The sequence below is a fragment of the Podarcis pityusensis genome, assembly GCF_964106645.2.
Source record: "Podarcis pityusensis genome assembly, chromosome: 17".
NCBI classification, from domain to species: domain Eukaryota; kingdom Metazoa; phylum Chordata; class Lepidosauria; order Squamata; family Lacertidae; genus Podarcis; species Podarcis pityusensis.
The window spans coordinates 30,733,278-30,751,922 of NC_138042.1; the positions used below are offsets into that span (position 1 = coordinate 30,733,278).

Here is an 18,645-nt window from a genome sequence, read left to right on the forward strand (position 1 = left end):
ACAAGAAGGATGTGGTGTTAACTACATATGTGTATAAAGATGTTTCCATATATATGGAGATCTGAATGTGGCATGTTACATTGCAGAATCTGCTCTTATATAAAAACATGTGCATCTGTGCATTTGGACATCAAGATCCAGTACCTTGTCTGTTTGTAAATTGCATTTAGATTGCCCTGGACAATATAAAGAAGATAAATAATAATAATAATAATAATAATAATAATAATAATCCCTTCCTCCCTGCAAAATACAGACTTAAAGCTTATTCAGAGCCATAACGGGGGGGGGGGGCAGGTTTGTTGCCTCGGTTGAAGCCTCCTGAGGGACACCATTGAGGCTCCCAGCCTGTGTGTGTGTGTGTGTGTGTGTGTACACAAATGCGTGTGGTTGGGTGTGCCAAACTGGGTCTTTGACCCAGGTGAAATAAAGCCTTGTTTTGCCCACCTAGGTTTGTTCACATTGTGGGTTTTGCATCCCACTCCTGGAGAGCTGGAATTAGTGAGTGACAGGCAGCAAGAAAGAGACTCTTTGTGGTAGCCATTTTGTATTAAGACACTCTTCCCGTGGGGGCCATTTTGTATTAGACCTCAACTTGTGGTCATTTTGTGAGTGGTGCCCCAGGGCACTTTCTCGAAACGAGTGCTTCACAGGCCAAAAACGAGCACATGTAATTTATACGTAATAATTGAATTTGGGCTGTCAACTTATTTGAGCAGGTTTGAATGTCATGCTACACAGGCAGTAGACATGTTGTTCTTCTGTGCCGTTCTTAGTGTGAAATTCTTAATTTTAAACCTGGCAACATACCTGATAAGAGATTTGTTTGTTTAACTGTGGTACAGATATACACTATTAATCCCATTGGTTCAATGGGATAAATTACATATGTGCTAAATGCTCCCAAACTGAAATAATTAAAGGTGCTTCGTGTTCTTTGGTTCTCTGCCCACTATTCCCAAGTGTTCATTACAGAAGCCAAAAATTCTTCTTGCATTTGGATGTAGATTGGAGGCCTAATGCCAATCTCATCAGCGCACAGGAAAAACCTCTTTGTCTGCATATGTGTGTGCCCCACAGATGCTGTGACAGTCCATATATCATCGTAATAGGTACCCATTAATTTCTGAGAACCTGATTTTTCAATTTTCTTGAGTTGACAGAAATGCAGTGGCAATCCTTTGAACTGAGTTCAGGAAAGTATTACATGCAGGGATGGTACATTGATATATTTTATTCCTCAGCTGTATCTTTATTCAGGATAAACCTGCGTCTTCCGTAAGGCTGAGCACAGTGCATATTTGTTTGACGTTGGTTCATGAGGCTGATGCCACCGTTATCCTTCGCTGTTGATTTTAGAAACTGCTGCTTGCATTTTAAACAGCCCCGTGTTTACAAAGCAGAGAGCTGTCTTATGGCCGAGGCTATCCCAGAATTATAGGTATCATTTTGTTCCACTATGCTATGGACAGTGGGCACAGTCGACAAAGTGAGGTACTTTTCAGCCCCATTGATTTCAGCGGCAGACATTTAAGGATTTTTGATTAACTCTTCCATGGAAATCAGCAAGACTTCAGGGGGATTTGGACAGAGTAATACCCAGTTTTTCCTTGCTCGCCACCTTCATAGTTCGTTAAATAGAATAACGCAATATATTCTACATGACACATTGAACTCTATAAGACTTAGGCTGCATTCCTATCTATACACACTTAATTTGGGAATAAGTTTAACTTCTGAGTAGACACATAGAGGCAGAGCCATCTTTACCCAGGGGTGCAAGGGGTGCTGGGCACCCGGGTGCCGAATTCGGGGGGGGGGGGGCTGAAGCTGCCTAAGCTCTTAACTATCTACCTGTTATGAAATAATAAATAATTTTGATCAAGCTAGAAAAACAAAATACATATATACCTAGGTATTACCGAGATGTATACCTACTGTTTCACTAAAGGACTTTCGACTTTGTGTGCTCATTTACCAAAGATGCGTGTGCTTGTGATTCACAACAGCGGCACTTGTCAGACTCAACGATGGCGCTTGTCATTCTCAATGGCGCCGTGCACGCGGAATTAACTCTTACATCAAAATATTATGTTATGTATTATATTGAGCTGATATGCGGCAGCGGGGTCAGCGACACCTTTGACACCTTTGGGGGCAGCTAAACTAAATTTGGGGGCACTGGGCGGATCTTTGCACCCTGGCGGTGCATATGCTAAAGATGGCCCTGTATAGAGGATTGCCCTATTGCTGATTGCAATCCTAAATATATTTGCTGCTACTATCCATAATTACTTCCAAATAAGCATGCATATGGTTTCACTGCAAAAGTGCTTAATTTTATATATATATCATGCTCCAGTATTAGTAGTACTTAATCTCAAAAGTTGGTTCATGTGGATAGCCACAAGCAGGACACAAGCATAATAGCTCTCTTATGTTTGTTATCCCCAGCAACTAACTATCACGACTAGTATCTATTATACCCTTCTCTTCCAAGAATCTATTTCCCCTTCAAATCCACTCAAGTTCATGGAGAATATCATTCTACAATGGAGAAGTAATAGAGGTACAGAAAGCTTGCTATTAACATTAAATGGGGTATGGACATGCCCTTGTTAGAGAAATTATCTACAATTCCCAGGGAATCTGTTTAGGAGGCGGACATACAGTACAGACAGATTCAGGTCGTTGTTTCAATATGCTTTATTTAGAATATGAAAGGCTCACAGGAGAGATGCAAAAGACACAGACCCAACACAAAACAAAAACAAGGCCTTCTAGAAAGGGATGATGGGAGTTGTAGTCCAAAAACAGCTGGAGACACAAGTTTGCTTTAAAGGATGTTTAGACAGATTTATAGAGAATGACTATCAATTATTATTACCCATAATAAGCAAAACAAATGTGTTTGGTGTTTGAGCTTTGTTGTTGTTGTTGTTGTTGTTGTTGTTGTTGTTGTCATCTCCTTACTCTGTTCATTGGCAGCTGATTGGCCACTGTTGGAAACATGATCTGGGACTAGATTAGATCTTTGGTGGATACGGCCAGGCTAGGCTCTTAAATTTTTCGGCTGCTAATGAACGGAAAAAAGTATTCAAGCATGCAGACAATCTAAATGTTTATTTTTCTGGAAATGTCCTGCATCATTGTAAATGCATTGCCCAATCTAATTGTCTTTGGTTTTGCTTTATGCTGCTAATCATGTCAGTTAACCCTGCAATCTATTTCAGAGAGCAACAGAAGTTAGAAAGCAGCCCATTCACGGTTTTTTTGGGTTAGAACCTTCTGAATAAATGCTCTACTAGCAAATTATCATTGCTAGAAAAGCTCAGATGTACACATGTGGCCTAGATGTTGCATTCACCATATGAGGCTTGGCATTATGAATTTTCTACCCTTTAGCAGTATTGTTTGGTAGTACTCATCACATGAGTTAGAGCCATCATCACATGGTGTGCTTACCCATACCATGTCAGCAAATAGCACTGGTGCAGATTATTGCAGAAAAAAATTACACATAAGTTACAGGTTTCTAAGGGACAGGAAAATTCTTTATTTTATATAGTTTTGTTTGAGATTTGCAGGTATCTCTGCCTACGCCATCTACAGAAATCTGGATGGCACGATCTTAGATTGGATGTCATTACTTAACACGCTTAGGTTTTGTATGCCCTTACTTTAGTTGGTCATATTGTGAATTTTTTTTTAATCTGTCTTTGTGGTTCTGTAATAATTAGAAAAATGAATGAAGCAAACAAACAAATAAACAGCCAATCACCAGATATAGGTGTTGTGAATCTAAGATTTCTGGATTGACATATTTTGTTTGGTATAATAAAAGCTGGCCTATCGTTAATTGGGCAAGATAAAGAAGTCTACCTCAGGCAACATATTACCAATTAGGTATACTATGCTATTTTTACCATCAGAAGGAGGGCATCGTGTTGATATTTTGCCTCATTTACTGGAATGTCCTGAGCGAACACCATGAAAAACTGACGTTAAATGCAGATCTATATACAACTTTATATGCTTGAGGACTGTGTCAGAGGCACTTTGGTTTGTAAGGCAGTTGTCAAAGCATGAACAGACGAGAGAATAAAACAAGTGAAGTTTATTGGTATGCTTTCAAGTGAGAATATCTAAATATTCCTTTCCTTTCTCTTTCTCTTTCTCTTTCTCTCTCTTCTCTCTTTTCCCTGTCCCTTCTACCCCTCTCCTTTCCCACTTACTGTCAGGAAGGGCCACTTCCGAAGGGCCAAGTCAGGATAGCCTGGTATCGGCAGAGACTAATGGCAACAACAGCTACAACAGTGAGTGGATTTTGAATTGGGGCGGAGGGAAAGGGGGACCAAATGACAATGTTATCAGGTGTGGCATTCAGCTCCTGAAATATGCTGTAATAACCTGTGTTGAGGAACGGAGAACATGTCTTCCATCTCCAGCAGTCCTAATCAAAACAAGACTTAGCAAAATGGGGTTCGTGATTTCAGCAAGAGTTTCGTCTCCTTGGCCACTGTGGGTGACTGAGACAGGCCCATCTGCCTTACTCCATTGTTGCTCATAAAGACGTATCCGTGGCATAAGCTGATGCAAGAAAACAGAGGCTTGGAGCCAGGCATACAGTTAGTGGCTCATCAGCTAAATGAGTCCCATCCTTGGCATGTGCTAATGGGCCTCTGCCAACCCCCAGTTTGGTGCTGAGCAGGAACATTGATTTATGATGCCGCATATGCTTTTCCTGCTCTATTCTTAGAATGGGCAGAGAGACCCTGCCTTCTGCTCAGCATGACTTACCTCCAAGCCTTCTTTAACCACGAGAAATAAAAGTGATAATTAACCTTAGTAATGATTTGGTTCCTTCTTCCCAAAGTTTTGCAAAGGACCCTCTTTTCCCAAAGTTTTGCAACGAACCCTCTTTCTTAAAAATAAAAGCAAGTTATTCCTCGCAATGAAACAGGAGAGGGAAAATATCTGAGCATCTAGGGCTCTTCTGCTAGCTCCAAGACAAAATATCTGCCCCTGAGGTTATGGGTTTCTGCAGAAATATCCTTGTGGCAAGGAATTCTGAGGCCCTTAGCTCAATCCACTGCAGTGTTGATAGAGGAAAACTGAGAATGAGGAAGAGCAATACACGTGGGCTGGATAAGAAGTTCTAGTTTGTGTGCCGGGTGATGATGTGGGTTGAGTGATGCAGGCAAATGACAACTGATGCTGATGAAGGAGGCAAGAAGGACAGTCCGTTAGATGTACTATGTGGGGATTAGCAGAGAACATGGAGAATCCAGCCCCTGGCAGTGTGCCTGGAATTGGGAAGTACGGGCTTTCTAATAGAGGCATATGAATGAAAAATATATTTAGGAGGTGCATGGTTAAACAGAATGTTAATTCAAAGAGGTTGTTCGAGAACTTAAAATAGTCTCTGTTTTCTTTGGCAATGCAAGACAACCCAGTGTTTTTGAAAATGTTCTCTTCAGTGGTTTAAATTGCCTTCATTGTCACATGTCCTGATTTGTCATCAGTGACATCACAGAATCAAATCTGATTGGATATATGGTGTTGTGAGTGGGGATAGTGCATAATCCAGGAAGGAGGAAGCAAGGTGCCACCAGGTAAAAAAAAAAAAAATTAGTGCCAAAGCAGCTGCGGCTGCTGCCACAAAGTGTAAGAATGTGAAAGGTGAAAATTGCCTAGTTTTTAAAGAAGAAATTTCCACCTCACCACCTGCAAGTAACTGATATAGCTGGATCAAGCACTTCTTTTGAGATTCAGGGCCTGACACAAAGCTCTAGACCTCTGTCTCTTGCCTTAAACACAGTACCTTTAATATGTTTGGCTGTGAATCATGTTGATACCAAGTTCATTGAGTAGGTTTTCCTCTGTGAATTTCCTCTCTCTTTTTAATAAAAAGAATTTTATTGCTCTTGTGTGAGTTTGAACATAGTTAAAATGTTAAATAAATGCAACTCACACACTTAAATACCAGAGCTGTTTGTTGGAAGTCATATTCTTGCTAAAAATATAAGCAGTATTTTTGTGTGTGTCTGTCTCAAAATCTGAAGCCTGCCTCCATATATAGAACTGTGGGCATTTCTGTTTAATGCACCCCACTCCGACCCTTCTTCATCTTTTTGATATGTCTTGACTGGGTAAAAAGTGATCTAAAGAATGCAAGGTGTACATATACACCTTAATCTAAAGAGGGAAAGAATCTAACTATGGCATTGTGCTCCCCAGCCCCAGATAATTAAAAGACCACTGAGACTGGTTTGGATCGAAACAGGCCACAACTTTATTGAATACAGATGAAAGAGGTTTAGCTTGGGCATACTTCCGACTCGCACAGCAGAAGTGACGTGTAGGTCAATCCAGGCGGGGGTTCCTAAGAGTTACATCAAATAGGGTGACCACCGCAGTGACCGCCATCTGGGAGAATGCCATTGGCCCTGGCCCCGCAGACATGACCACTCCCCCTGGATCCCTTTAACGGGATACCCCAGCATTTTGGAGGGGCAGGCAGAGACTACAACCTCCCCTCCACCCAAGGCAAAGGATTGCCCCAATGTGATGATTGCTATTGTTGTAAGCCAAAATAAAACCCAGAAGCTTGAGGAGTTAGATGTCCATCGTTGTTTATTGCAAAGCAATAGGTTACAGTCGGATTGTTTTGCTAAACTGCAACCACGCCCAGTGGTCCAGACAGTGGTATTTATAAAGTTTCAAACAAAGCATTTCAGTTTTCACCAATCATATACATCATTACCTCGTTTCATGTTTAATACACATGCGCAATAAGCTCTGGCAATTTATGCTGATACAGTTTTGATTCCCACCGTGTTCTGTTATATTGTGTTAGCATGCATGTTGGGAACTTGTGTTACGTGTAGCCATTTGTACCATGTAGCAACTTATGTTCTAGCTTTGAACTGTATCTTTGTGATTCACATATTAGCTGTATTTCTGCCCCAATGGGGGGAGCGGCAACTTGCAAAATCATCAATTTCATAAAGCAACAGGTTACCATAACTTCCCTATTAGAAGCACACTCAAAGATTTACAGGGGTGCATATTATCACATTTATTGTAGCCCTTTGGGCCACCACCACACTATGAGGTAGGCAAAACCACCGGGCTGGAGCCAATTTGCCCGGTGGACAAATTCCTACCTGGCCCCATAATATGGTGACCACTGTAGCCAAAGCAAAGTCATTGACCATTGGCTTTAACCAAGGGTCGGTGAGTAGGGAACCTGATGAAGGAAAAGCAGGCAGGGTCCTAGGTGTGGGCTGCTTAAATGGCTAGGGAGCGGTCCCAAGGGAAGCCTTCCTGCTCCGCTGGCTCCCCAGCGCAGTCCAGTCTGTCTGAGCCTCCATTCCTATTTTCAAATCCCAGGAGCAGGCCAGGATCCAGCTTACGCCCACACCACCTATCCGGATAGGGCACCGATGCCACAATCCCCTTGTTGGGGTCTTAGAGGAGCCTTTGCCATCCTTCAACACTGCTGCACCAAAAGGGTGAGAGGACTTCTCAAAAGCCTACAGAAAGTGAGTGGGACAATTTTGCCACAGAACCCACACTTAACAGCAAGGCAAGAAACGGAAGAGGAACGGTAGAATTGTCCTGAAGTGAAGCATAGTGTCAGGCTGGTCCTTGAGAGCACAGAGTGAAAAGGGGTCCGTGTTGGAGATTTGAAGGCTCCCCAACCATTGAAAATCTAGGTTTAAGTTCTGTTTTGAGCCCATACATTCCAATGGAGAAGGGAGGGGGACTTTTAGATGAGCAATTCCTATTATTCCAATATTTCTATTGTACTGTTGTCTCTTCCTAGAGTTTCCTGCCTATTTCCCATTTTGTTTACTCTGCTTAATTAAAAGTTGAAATTACATCATCCTAGTGAACAATGACTAAACTAGTTACCTTTGTTTCCTGTCTTTTTGTTCTCTTACTGTTTGTCTGTGTGGCAACCATTATTTAACAGGAGGTGTTGATTAGATCTTAATGCTATCTAGATTATATACTATTTGCCAGGCAATTGCTCTAAATGCCTTATCCCATCAAGGAATAGATGTATTTGTAATAATGTCAGGGTTATAAATGAGTTCTGCACATTGACTGTGATGAAGAACATCAGAAAACCTTTGTTACAGCAGAGGGATTTTCATATGTCAAATAAGGAAAGAATTTCCTTGTTTAGTTTAGGGCCTTAAAAACGTAAAGGACCCCTGACAGTTAAGTCCAGTCATGGACGACTCTGGGGTTGCACGCTCATCTCGCTCTATAGTCCAAGGGAGCCGGCGTTTGTCCACAGTTTTTCCAGGTCATGTGGCCAGCATGAGTAAGCGGCTTCTGGCGAAACCAGAGCAGCGCACGGAAACGCCGTTTTCCTTCCCACCAGAGCGGTACCTATTTATCTACTTGCACTTTGACGTGCTTCGAACTGCTAGGTTGGCAGGAGCAGGGACCAAACAACGGGAGCTCACCCTGTTGCGGGGATTTGAACCGCCGACCTTCTGATCAGCAAGCCCTAGGCTCTGTGGTTTAGACCACAGCGCCACAGTTTAGGGCCTTACACCTGACTTAATCTTATATAGAAGGGATTAGAAGCAGCTGTTGATTAAAAAACTAAGTTGCATTAATATTCAAAGTAAGTCCAGGTAGACTGTTGCTATAGCTGGAGGCTTCACATTTTTAGTTTCCTTTTTGATCAAAAGATTATTTGCAGGTAAAGTATTGTTGTACTGTAAAAAGAATGAGAATAATAATGAGAAACAGAGTCTTAGTGGACTAAAGGAAAACAAATCAGTTTTTTGTTTCTTCAGACTCAAATCATGCAAGCCCTTTATTTAGAGTGTGTAATTTCACCTGCAGTAAATTTATCTAGCCATCAATCTAGGACCTCCATGCACACTGCCCAGGTTTGCACCCCAGAGAGGTCACTTCAGTGCTGCAAATGCAGTGGTTTGATTTCACCGCCCGCCCCCCAGAGGTACACTCCATCGTCTCTCGAGATAGAGGAATACCAACAACATGTGCTCATCTTTACACAAAGTATTAGGAGCTCAGAACGCCTCCTCGGTACTCTCCAGGACACATTTGAGATCAGAATGGTACCAGGGTCAAGAAAGTTCATAATGGGAATCTCTTTTCTTATTAAGGTACACCAACTTTTACTCATGCCAAGATCTACAGTAATAAACCATGGGGAGGGGGGGGATCAGGTTGACACACACCTGTTCACACCATGATGGAAACAGGTCTGGTCTTTTCTGTTGGGAAGACAGAGAATAGAGTACAGCTTGCTCCTGAAGAAAGAAAGAAAACAAAAACACAGCTATCCTAATCTCAGAGGTGACCCGAGACCCTGAAACTGTGATAATCTGTTTAACTGTCATGGTTTAACATAAACTACAGCTTGTTGAAGGTGTGGAGAATTCTCTGTTGATAATTACAGTTGTCAGTGATTCCTGGAGAGATGGAATCACTGGGCGGATTTAAAATTGTTGTTGTTGTGTTCCCATCGTTCTACCCAGACACTGAGGTCCAGCACCAAGGGCCTTCTGGCAGTTCCCTCTCTGCGAGAAGCCAAGTTACAGGGAACCAGGCAGAGGGCCTTCTTGGTGGTGGCACCTGCCCTGTGGAACGCCCTCCCACCAGATGTCAAGGAGAAAAACAACTACCAGACTTTTAGAAGACATCTGAAGGCAGCCCTGTTTAGGGAAGCTTTTAATGTTTGATGGATTACTGTATTTTAGTATTTTGTTGGAGGCCAACCAGAGTGGTTGGGGAGGCCCAGCCAGATGGGCGGTGTATAAATAATAAATTGTTGTTGTCGTTGCTGTTGCTGTCATTTGACTTTACATACCACCCTATCCCTCTTGGTCTCTGGGTGGTTTACAGAATAAAATAATAATATAAAACCACAAACTCCATAATCAAAATAAAAACAACAACCCAATAACCTCCCCCCCAACCCCCACATTTTAAAAGGGCATAGGATGTCAATCAAATCAACCAAAGTCCTGGTTAAAAAGGAACGTTTTTGCCTGACGTATAAAGGTGTATAATGAAGGCGCTAGGCAAACTTCCCTGGGGAGTAATTTCCCTCTAAAAAGAAAAAGAAATCCTTCTCTACCCACATATTAACTAGGCAAATAAATTTTCATAGGTTCCTGCAAATTAAAAAATACTGGAGAGGGAGGTTTTAGAAAGCATCTATGTTATAGAACTGAATTATTGCTTCTGCAGTCTTGGCTGGGAAAGGTAGAGCAAGCCATCCTCATTATTCCCTTTGTACTGATGAGAACAGTAGCCATTTATCAGTATGGTAGATTTCCTGTATCCAATAGGTAAGCTAGGCTTTAACAGTCACTGAAATGAGAGCTAAATTTAGAGCTATTAAGTTTAATAGCTTATGGAATAATAAGTTACACTTTGCAAAATAACAGAGAGTGGAGGAGCACAATTAGACAGGGACCAGAAATGTGTGTCTATTTTTAAGCTTTTTGTACTACCTTTCCACTGTTACCTATTCCCAAAAAATGTACTGTACTGCAGCAACAGCAAAGAACCGCCATAAAAAACTCTATTAAAAGTTTGCAAGTTTAAACTTTACCGAAGCAGTTCTGCCTTAGCTTGGCATCTAAAAATATGGAAAGGTGACACATTGGAAAGAATTCCAGAGAGCTGGGATGAAGGAGAAATTTCACTCAGTGTGCATTTAAATTTGAATCTATCCAATTCACACTTTATGATACAATATACAAGGAGAAACATAGTTATCCTTTGACATTGTCACTTATCCAGATTTTGCAATGCAATATTTTAAAGACCATTTTGCTGGTCTTAAAAAGCAGGCGCATGGGTGTGTTGAAGGAGTTCTCTTGTTTAGTCGTTTAGTCGTGTCCGATTCTTCGTGACCCCATGGACCAGAGCACGCCAGGCACTCCTGTCTTCCACTGCCTCCCGCAGTTTGGTCAGACTCATGTTTATAGCTTCGAGAACACTGTCCCACCATCTCGTCCTCTGTCTTCCCCTTCTCCTTGTGCCCTCCATCTTCCCAACATCAAGGTCTTTTCCAGGGAGTCTTCTCTTCTCCTGAGGTGCCCAAAGTATTCTAGCCTCAGCTTCAGGATCTGTCCTTCCAGTGAGCACTCAGGGCTAATTTCCTTAAGAATGGATGCCTTTGATCTTCTTGCAGTCCATGGGACTCTCAAGAGTCTCCTCCAGCACCATAATTCAAAAGCATCAATTCTTCGGTGATCAGCCTTCTTTATGGTCCAGCTCTCACTTCCATACATCACTACTGGGAAAACCATAGCTTTAACTATACGGACCTTTGTTGGCAAGGTGATGTCTCTGCTTTTAAAGATGCTGTCTAGGTTTGCCATCGCCTTTCTTCCAAGTTCTCTAGGACATGCTAATTAGATAAATAAAGATAATAAACAATGCAAAAACTGTTTATAGCAATATATTTAGTCAATAATTTTCTTTTAGAATTAGTTCCTTGTGTCGCTGTGGGGTTATATTTATTCTTTTTAAACTAAAAAAATGTTATATTTATTCAGTGTAACAGTGAAGCGTGTCCCCAGATTTAATTTAGTAATAGCTTTGCCTCAGCTATCAGGAGGGAATCTCTATTCAAGATTAAAAGTAGACTTAGCACAGGCAGTGAAACCTTCTTTTTTTAAGGTTGGGCCCAGGATTTACAGGGTTTTGAGGATCAAAAACGAAACCATGACTCATTTCTGGAAGTCAATGTAATTAAGGGAGTCATGAGGAACTTCATCCTTGTGACTTCTGATCTGCATCTCCCCAGCAAACGTATGATTTAGAACTTGGCTAGCCACGTGCTTTCATCCATTCCAAATGTTCCGGTAATGTCCAAAAGTATACAAAAATATATATCTGAAAGTATGTCATATGTATTTAAAAAAGAATTCCTGTGTGTATTTGGACACACACCTCACAATTTAATGTAGAACTGGGACAGGTTGGGGGGAGCAGAAAAAAATATATGTGAACAGGTGTGAGAATGACACTGACCTGAAACAAATGAGTACACCTGCTAGTCACTGATAATAATAATAATATTTTATTTATACCCTGCCCATGTGGCTGGGTTTTCCCAGCCACTCTGGGCGGCTTCCAGCAAAACATTAAAATACAATAATTCATCAAATATTAAAAGCTTCCCTAAACAGGGCTTAAGGGACGCGGGTGGCGCTGTAGGTTAAACCACAGAGCCTAAGGCTTGCCAATCAGAAGGTCAGCGGTTCGAATCCCTGCAACGGGGTGAGCTCCCGTTGCTCGGTCCCTGCTCCTGCCAACCTAGCAATTCGAAAGCACGTCAAAGTGCAATTAGATAACTAGGTACCAATCCAGCGGGAAGGTAAACGGCATTTCCGTGCGCTGCTCTGGTTCGCCAGAAGTGGCTTAGTCCTGCTGGCCACATGACCCGGAAGCTGTATGCCGGCTCCCTTGGCCAATAAAGCGAGATGAGCGCCGCAACCCCAGAGTCGGTCACGACTGGACCTAATGCTCAGGGGTCCCTTTACCTTTACAGGGCTTACGTTTAAGGAACCCAGCAACCCAGGTTAAGGCTTAGGTGCTAACTGTTTGTAACACTGCAGTGCTAGAATGTTCATAATGCATTTGCAAGGGAGGAGAATGGCGAACAATTTGGCCACACCCCTGTGACCTCCTAAGAGCCCTACTAGGTCCAGTGGGCACCAGCCCCCCCCCCCCATGCTTGCAAGTCATCTTAAAGTTCAGCTTCAGAGTGTTGCATCATCAAGTGCTGCAGGCACCTATTTGCCATTTTTCAGCAAGCTTGCTTGGGGTAAAGATGGTGTGGTTGAGCATGTTTGTTAACACCACTGTCACCCCAATAACTGAGACATATCTTTATTTCTAAGTATGACTGAAATTAGGAAAGTGTGCTAATATATTTGTAGTACCAATATTATTTTGTGCTTAATACTGCCTAGTTTGAAAAATATTGAGAGAGAGAGACAGAGAAAGGCACACACAGAGATTCCATTAAATCTATTGCATACACATGCAGGTGCCTGTATGTATCTGACAGGCTCTTCCAAGATTGCATTCAGCCCTCTACCTACTGACCCCCTGAGGAACTCCATTACAAATACACTGATTATATTCACTTCGTGATAAGAGGAAGAATTATGCTGCACAAAGTCAGATGTGGGGAAACAGTCTGTATTACTCGCTTATCTTATTTTGTTCTAATTTTTGTACTGGTCAGTAGAGATCACCATAAAAGGGCTATCTTATTTCTCATCACATCCTTTTTTTATTCGGCTGTATACTGAATACTGATTTATCCTGGTCTCCTTTTCAGTCTCATTCACAGTCGCTTTTCTATGCTGTGTTACCATTTTTAGTTCTGGATTCGGCTCTCCTATATACTTTCTAAATTTAAACCTAACTTCATATTAGTGCACTTCAACAGAAGTGTAAACTATGCAGCTGGATTTTTCAAATTCAGTCCAACGGCTGAGAACAGAATTTGTACCTGAACGACAATTATTTGGAAATGCGGCTGTTTGAAGAGAGAACTGTCCACTGTGTCATTATGATGAATTGTTGTCTTCATGTGTAACACATGTTCACTTGAATCATCTGGAGCTATTTGTTTTTCAACAACCTGCTTCTGGCACATTGGAGTCTCAGTTATTGTAAACTGATCTCTGCAAGGCCGAGATTTACTAGCCTAAGTGTGGTCCAAAAGGTGCAATCCAGTATCCCTTAAAACCCTTAACTTGGAATGTGTGCTCACACGGGTCAGCTTAAAAGACAGCAAACCTAGACAGCATCTTAAAAAGCAGAGACATCACCTTGCCAACAAAGGTCCGTATAGTTAAAGCCATGGTTTTCCCAGTAGTGATGTATGGAAGTGAAAGCTGGACCAGAAAGAAGGCTGATCACCGAAGAATTGATGCTTTTGAAGTATGGTGCTGGAGGAGACTCTTGAGAGTCCCATGGACTGCAAGAAGATCAAACCTATCCATTCTTAAGGAGTGCTCACTGGAAGGACAGATCCTGAAGCTGAGGCGCCAATACTTTGGCCTACTCATGAGAAGAGAAGACTCCCTGGAAAAGACCCTGATGTTGGGAAAGATGGAGGGCACAAGGAGAAGGGGAAGACAGAGGACGAGATGGTTGGACAGCGTTCTCGAAGCTACAAACATGAGTTTGATCAAACTGCGGGAGGCAGTGGAAAACAGGAGTGCCTGGCGTGCTCTGGTCCATGGGGTCACGAAGAGTCGGACACAACTAAACAACAACAAAACTCCACAAAAGAAAGCATCTTTGTGTCTCCTTTCCCAACTTGACCAAAGGTGCCTTGGAACCTGTTTCTTCCCAAAGCTCCCTACTTTTCTGAAGAACCCATCACTTAGTTATTTGTACTAGTCAGTTCAAAATATTCCTGCCTTTCTCCCCTCACAAATAGAAGTGTTTGCATATATCACCATAGTGTCTTTTTTAAATAAGTAAAATTATGTTGGTGGCATAGTGACCTAAGTATTGTCCACATAAGAAAGTAATCCTGCATCCTTTTGAAAGTCTGTTGTTTTTCTCCACTGATGATTTGTAAATTTGTCTGTATCGTATTTCCTCTTTTTCCTGCTGCTTATGTCAGTGGGAAGTGTTCCAGAAGGCATCAAACAGACCTAAGTCTACAGGGAAGAGAGATATTTTGGGATGTTTGAACCATGGGTTGTTCAGTTTCCAAACAATATAGGCACATAGGCATTTTGTCAACAATGGTGGCAATGTCCACCATGTTTGGTGGGAGAGACAGACATCACCATTGGCCACTATTTGATCAGGCATTTCAAATGTATGGTCACACATGTACACACACATCTGGTCAGAGGTGTAAACGCCACCTTTAGTTTTATTATAATAAATGATGATCTCAGGCTTGGATTTCATATATGAGATAGCTGCATCATTGTGCACTGAAGAAAAGGGGAATCCTAGTCTTTTCTTTCTTTGGCACATAATTTAAAACTGTCAGATCTCCTTGAAAGTCAAACATGCTGATCTGAAGATTTCTGAATTTGTAGACTAGAAAGTCTGGGGGGATTTCGGGTTATTTTTTCCTTTCAATGTTCCAACCAGTGCCAGATTCTTCTTAAGTAATTCCCCCTGGCCAGTTTTTATTATTGTTCTATTCTGTTCTAAACACTATGAATGTGCTGTTAGTTTCTCAACTGGTGTCTGGATGAGTTTCAAGCTGTTGGGGCACCTTCTTCCTTCTCCACATATATATGCCTGTTTCATAAGCATATGACGTTCCAGAATGGCAGCACATCCATTTTATGTCATTGTTTGTGGTTTTGGGTAGCACACACAGCCTCATTGGGCATCTCCCTTTGGATGGTGCTAATTGTTCATCACTTGTCACTTTCTCATATGGCATGGTGGGAGGGTGATGATAGACATATCCCACAGGTCATACACAGGAGCAAGCTTGTCTTGCACACTGGGAGTTCGACACTGAAGCCAGCCATCAAATCTGTGTCCTTCAGTGATCCTTTTGAAGGGGCCACGGCACTGTGCTCAGGAAGTGTTGAGGGCAACTCTCAGCAACATATTTTGCAAAGGAGAAAAGTGGTAATCTGGAATGTGAATCACATATGACTACCTGCTGAAGTGAGTGCTCATTGCTTGCAAAAACATTTGGAGTCTTGTAAGTGTAATTAGTAATTTGTTCCAAATTACGGCTGTCATAGTTATGCTGATTGACAAGGAAGGTCCTCACTGAGGGAATTTCTATATATATATATATATATATATATATATATATATATATATCTTGTAAAGTGGTTTTAAAGGAAACCTTTTTGGGTACTGTTGACTCCCGATACCATTTGTGGTGGCGTCAAGAGAAGTGAGGGATTTGTTTGCTATCGGAATGAACAAAGTGTTCTTCTCTCTCTCGCTCTCTGTGCCCCTTTCTCACATTAGATAGTCTAAGTGGGGCATATTTCTGTGTAGACATTTATAAGACTTTACTCCCTGGCTAGGCTGCTGCTTCTGCCAGCAACTGAAGCTGCAGATCTGCCCCCATATGCATGGAGAGTTGAGTCTGGAAGGGCTCCCACAGGAACACAGTAAACCACTACTGTCCCTTCCCTCTTTGCCTATCCAGCGTGTAACTGCTCTTCAGAGTGGACTGTGTCACTCAGCAGCATTCAGGTTAGAGCCTCCTGGCTTGTCTTAAAATATCACAGTGAATGCTCTCCCCCAAGTTCCCCCAAATGATTCTCTGCTCATTTGCTGGAAGTAGCCTGCAGACCAGAGGTCTGGAATGGCAAACTGGACAGTAGGACAAGAGATGGACTTGGATGGACTGACCAGCATGTTCGGAAAAGCAAGAATTTGGTTCTGGGGGTGGGACAGAACGAGTACACAGGTTGTTGTATTAGACAGTGTTTGAGGACTTATGAAATGCTCCATAGAACTGCCTTGTCAGATAATGGAAACGGGTACCATAAGGTTTTAGGATAGTTTATTATACTAATAATTTTGAATCAACAATGAACTCCAAATGCAGTTTTCACATGGGAAACTGGGTCCAGCAAGGAGCCGGACTATTGACTTTTCCCTTTAAAATATACTTCACAAATATCTTGGTCAATAAGTTTGAGACCGTCACTGGTACTAGGCTTTTGTAAATTTGTGTATATATTCATTTTCTTAGAAATTCAGGAGAGTTTTAGGTTTGCTGAAGGCAAAATGCTGCTGAGAGCAGAAGTATGAAACTTGGGTAGATCAGGAACAGCGATGATTCCTTCCAGGTCCTTCCATAACCACCAGGCCATCAGTAATTGCTTGACAACACCTCTCATAAGGCCGGCTATACAAAAAGAAGAGGGAAATATTTTTAAATAAAAAAACAAGAGTTTAAGGATATGTGAACACAGTACTCTACATGTTTCTCCTGTACACATCCCCTGAAATAGATATGAACCAGAAATTCCATACTCCTGCTCATTCATTTCAATGAGGTCTCCAGTCCCCTGGTGCATTGGTTCTTAGCACATTGGCCTATGATCTCCCCACCCCTGCAAACAAGTTTGAGTGTTAGGGTGTACAGCAAAAAACACCTATCGTAGCCAAAGAGCAAGCAGCTATACTGTGTGTATTTGAAGTGTTACTTTAATAGTCAATATTAGGGCTGTCAGTCAATTAAATAATTTTTCATTCATTTTTCATTAGTTAATTTTTCATTAATTGCTTGGGGCAGAGGAAGCATGAGAACTTAAGAGAACGCTTTGGGGGCAATGTATAAGGTGCATTATACAATGCAAATTTTAAAATACGATTTTTAAAAAATGAACTCTTCTTACAAAGAAGAGATTTTGTGATGAAACCATTAGAATATCACCAGAACAGAGAAGTTACACTTGAGATGGAGTAATTGCAACAAAGTTTCTTATGTTAAAAAATAAAGTTCCCTATCATCTGCTGTAATAAGGTTTGCCCAAACTGAACTGCAGAAAATCTGATTTTATTTAGTCATCATCACTATTGGCCTTAATTGGGCATCATCACATTGCCTAATAACTTTTAATTAATTTAAATTATGTTCATATCCCAAAATAGCTTGATGATGCTTTATCAGTAACTTTAGCACAAAACAGGTTTCCTGGCACTTAAATTGGTACTCTCATGTGCTCAGATTTACTCAGCAGGGAACAATTAGATTCAATTAAACATTCATTATATATTAGGTGATGAAAAATGGAGGCATGTTTTGTTGCTGCAAGTTCAGAGAGGTGAATGCTCCACTGTTTCAAATGGGAAGGCTGTATGTGTGAGGTCTCAAGATGCAGTATCTTTTTAAGTCATGAGTTTCTGGAGCTCCTCAGGAGGGGTTCCACAATATTAGCCAAATCAGAGACTTAATCAACTGGATTCGGTTCCAGAGCAATTTGCTGCTTGTCGCTAGTCTAGGCCCAACCCTGCTTTGGTAGCAGATAGCCATAGGGAAGAAAAATAGGAGTCTTGCTTTAGGGAAAATAGGCATGGCAGCAAGGAGGGTGAGCCTGTTTGCATCTTCAAATAGCTCGGTCAGTAGAGCATGAGACTCTAAATCTCAGGGCCGTGGGGTTGAGCCCCACATTGGGCAGAAAGATTCCTGCATTGCAGAGGGTTGGACTAGATGACCCTTGTGGTAACTTCCAGCTTTACAATTCTAGGATTCTACTTTTCTTAGTAAAGGTAAAGGGGCCCCTGACCATGAGGTCCAGTCGTGGCCGACTCTGGGGTTGCGGTGTTCATCTAGCTTTATTGGCCAAGGGAGCCGGCGTACAGCTTCCAGGTCATGTGGCCAGCATGACTAAGCTGCTTCTGGCAAACCAGAGCAGCGCATGGAAATGCCGTTTACCTTCCCACCGGAGCAGTACCTATTTATCTACTTGCACTTTGATGTGCTTTCAAACTGCTAGGTTGGCAGGAGCAGGGACTGAGCAACAGGAGCTCACCCCCTTGCGGGGATTCAAACCGCTCACCTTCTGATTGGCAAGCCCTAGGCTCTGTGGTTTAACCCACAGCACCACCCATGTCCCTCTACTTTTCTTAGCTTCACTTAAAAGGACCGTCATTAAA

At 41.9% G+C, this 18,645-nt stretch overlaps 1 protein-coding gene across 14 annotated transcripts in view; it reads left to right on the forward strand.

The window, feature by feature from the left end:
* The window catches only part of NRG1 (neuregulin 1), a 500,813-nt gene that overhangs the window by 188,692 nt on the left and 293,476 nt on the right, over nucleotides 1–18,645 (forward strand). For 10 of the 14 annotated variants that reach the window (XM_080986804.1, XM_080986790.1, XM_080986798.1 and 7 more), the window contains one exon: nucleotides 4,242–4,316. The exons of 1 other annotated variant lie outside the window; for it this stretch is intronic. In XM_080986804.1, coding sequence (XP_080842930.1) covers nucleotides 4,242–4,316 — 75 coding nt within the window. The remainder of the gene's footprint in view (nucleotides 1–4,241; nucleotides 4,317–18,645) is intronic. 3 more of the 14 variants (XM_080986791.1, XM_080986794.1, XM_080986797.1) reach the window with 1 other exon arrangement.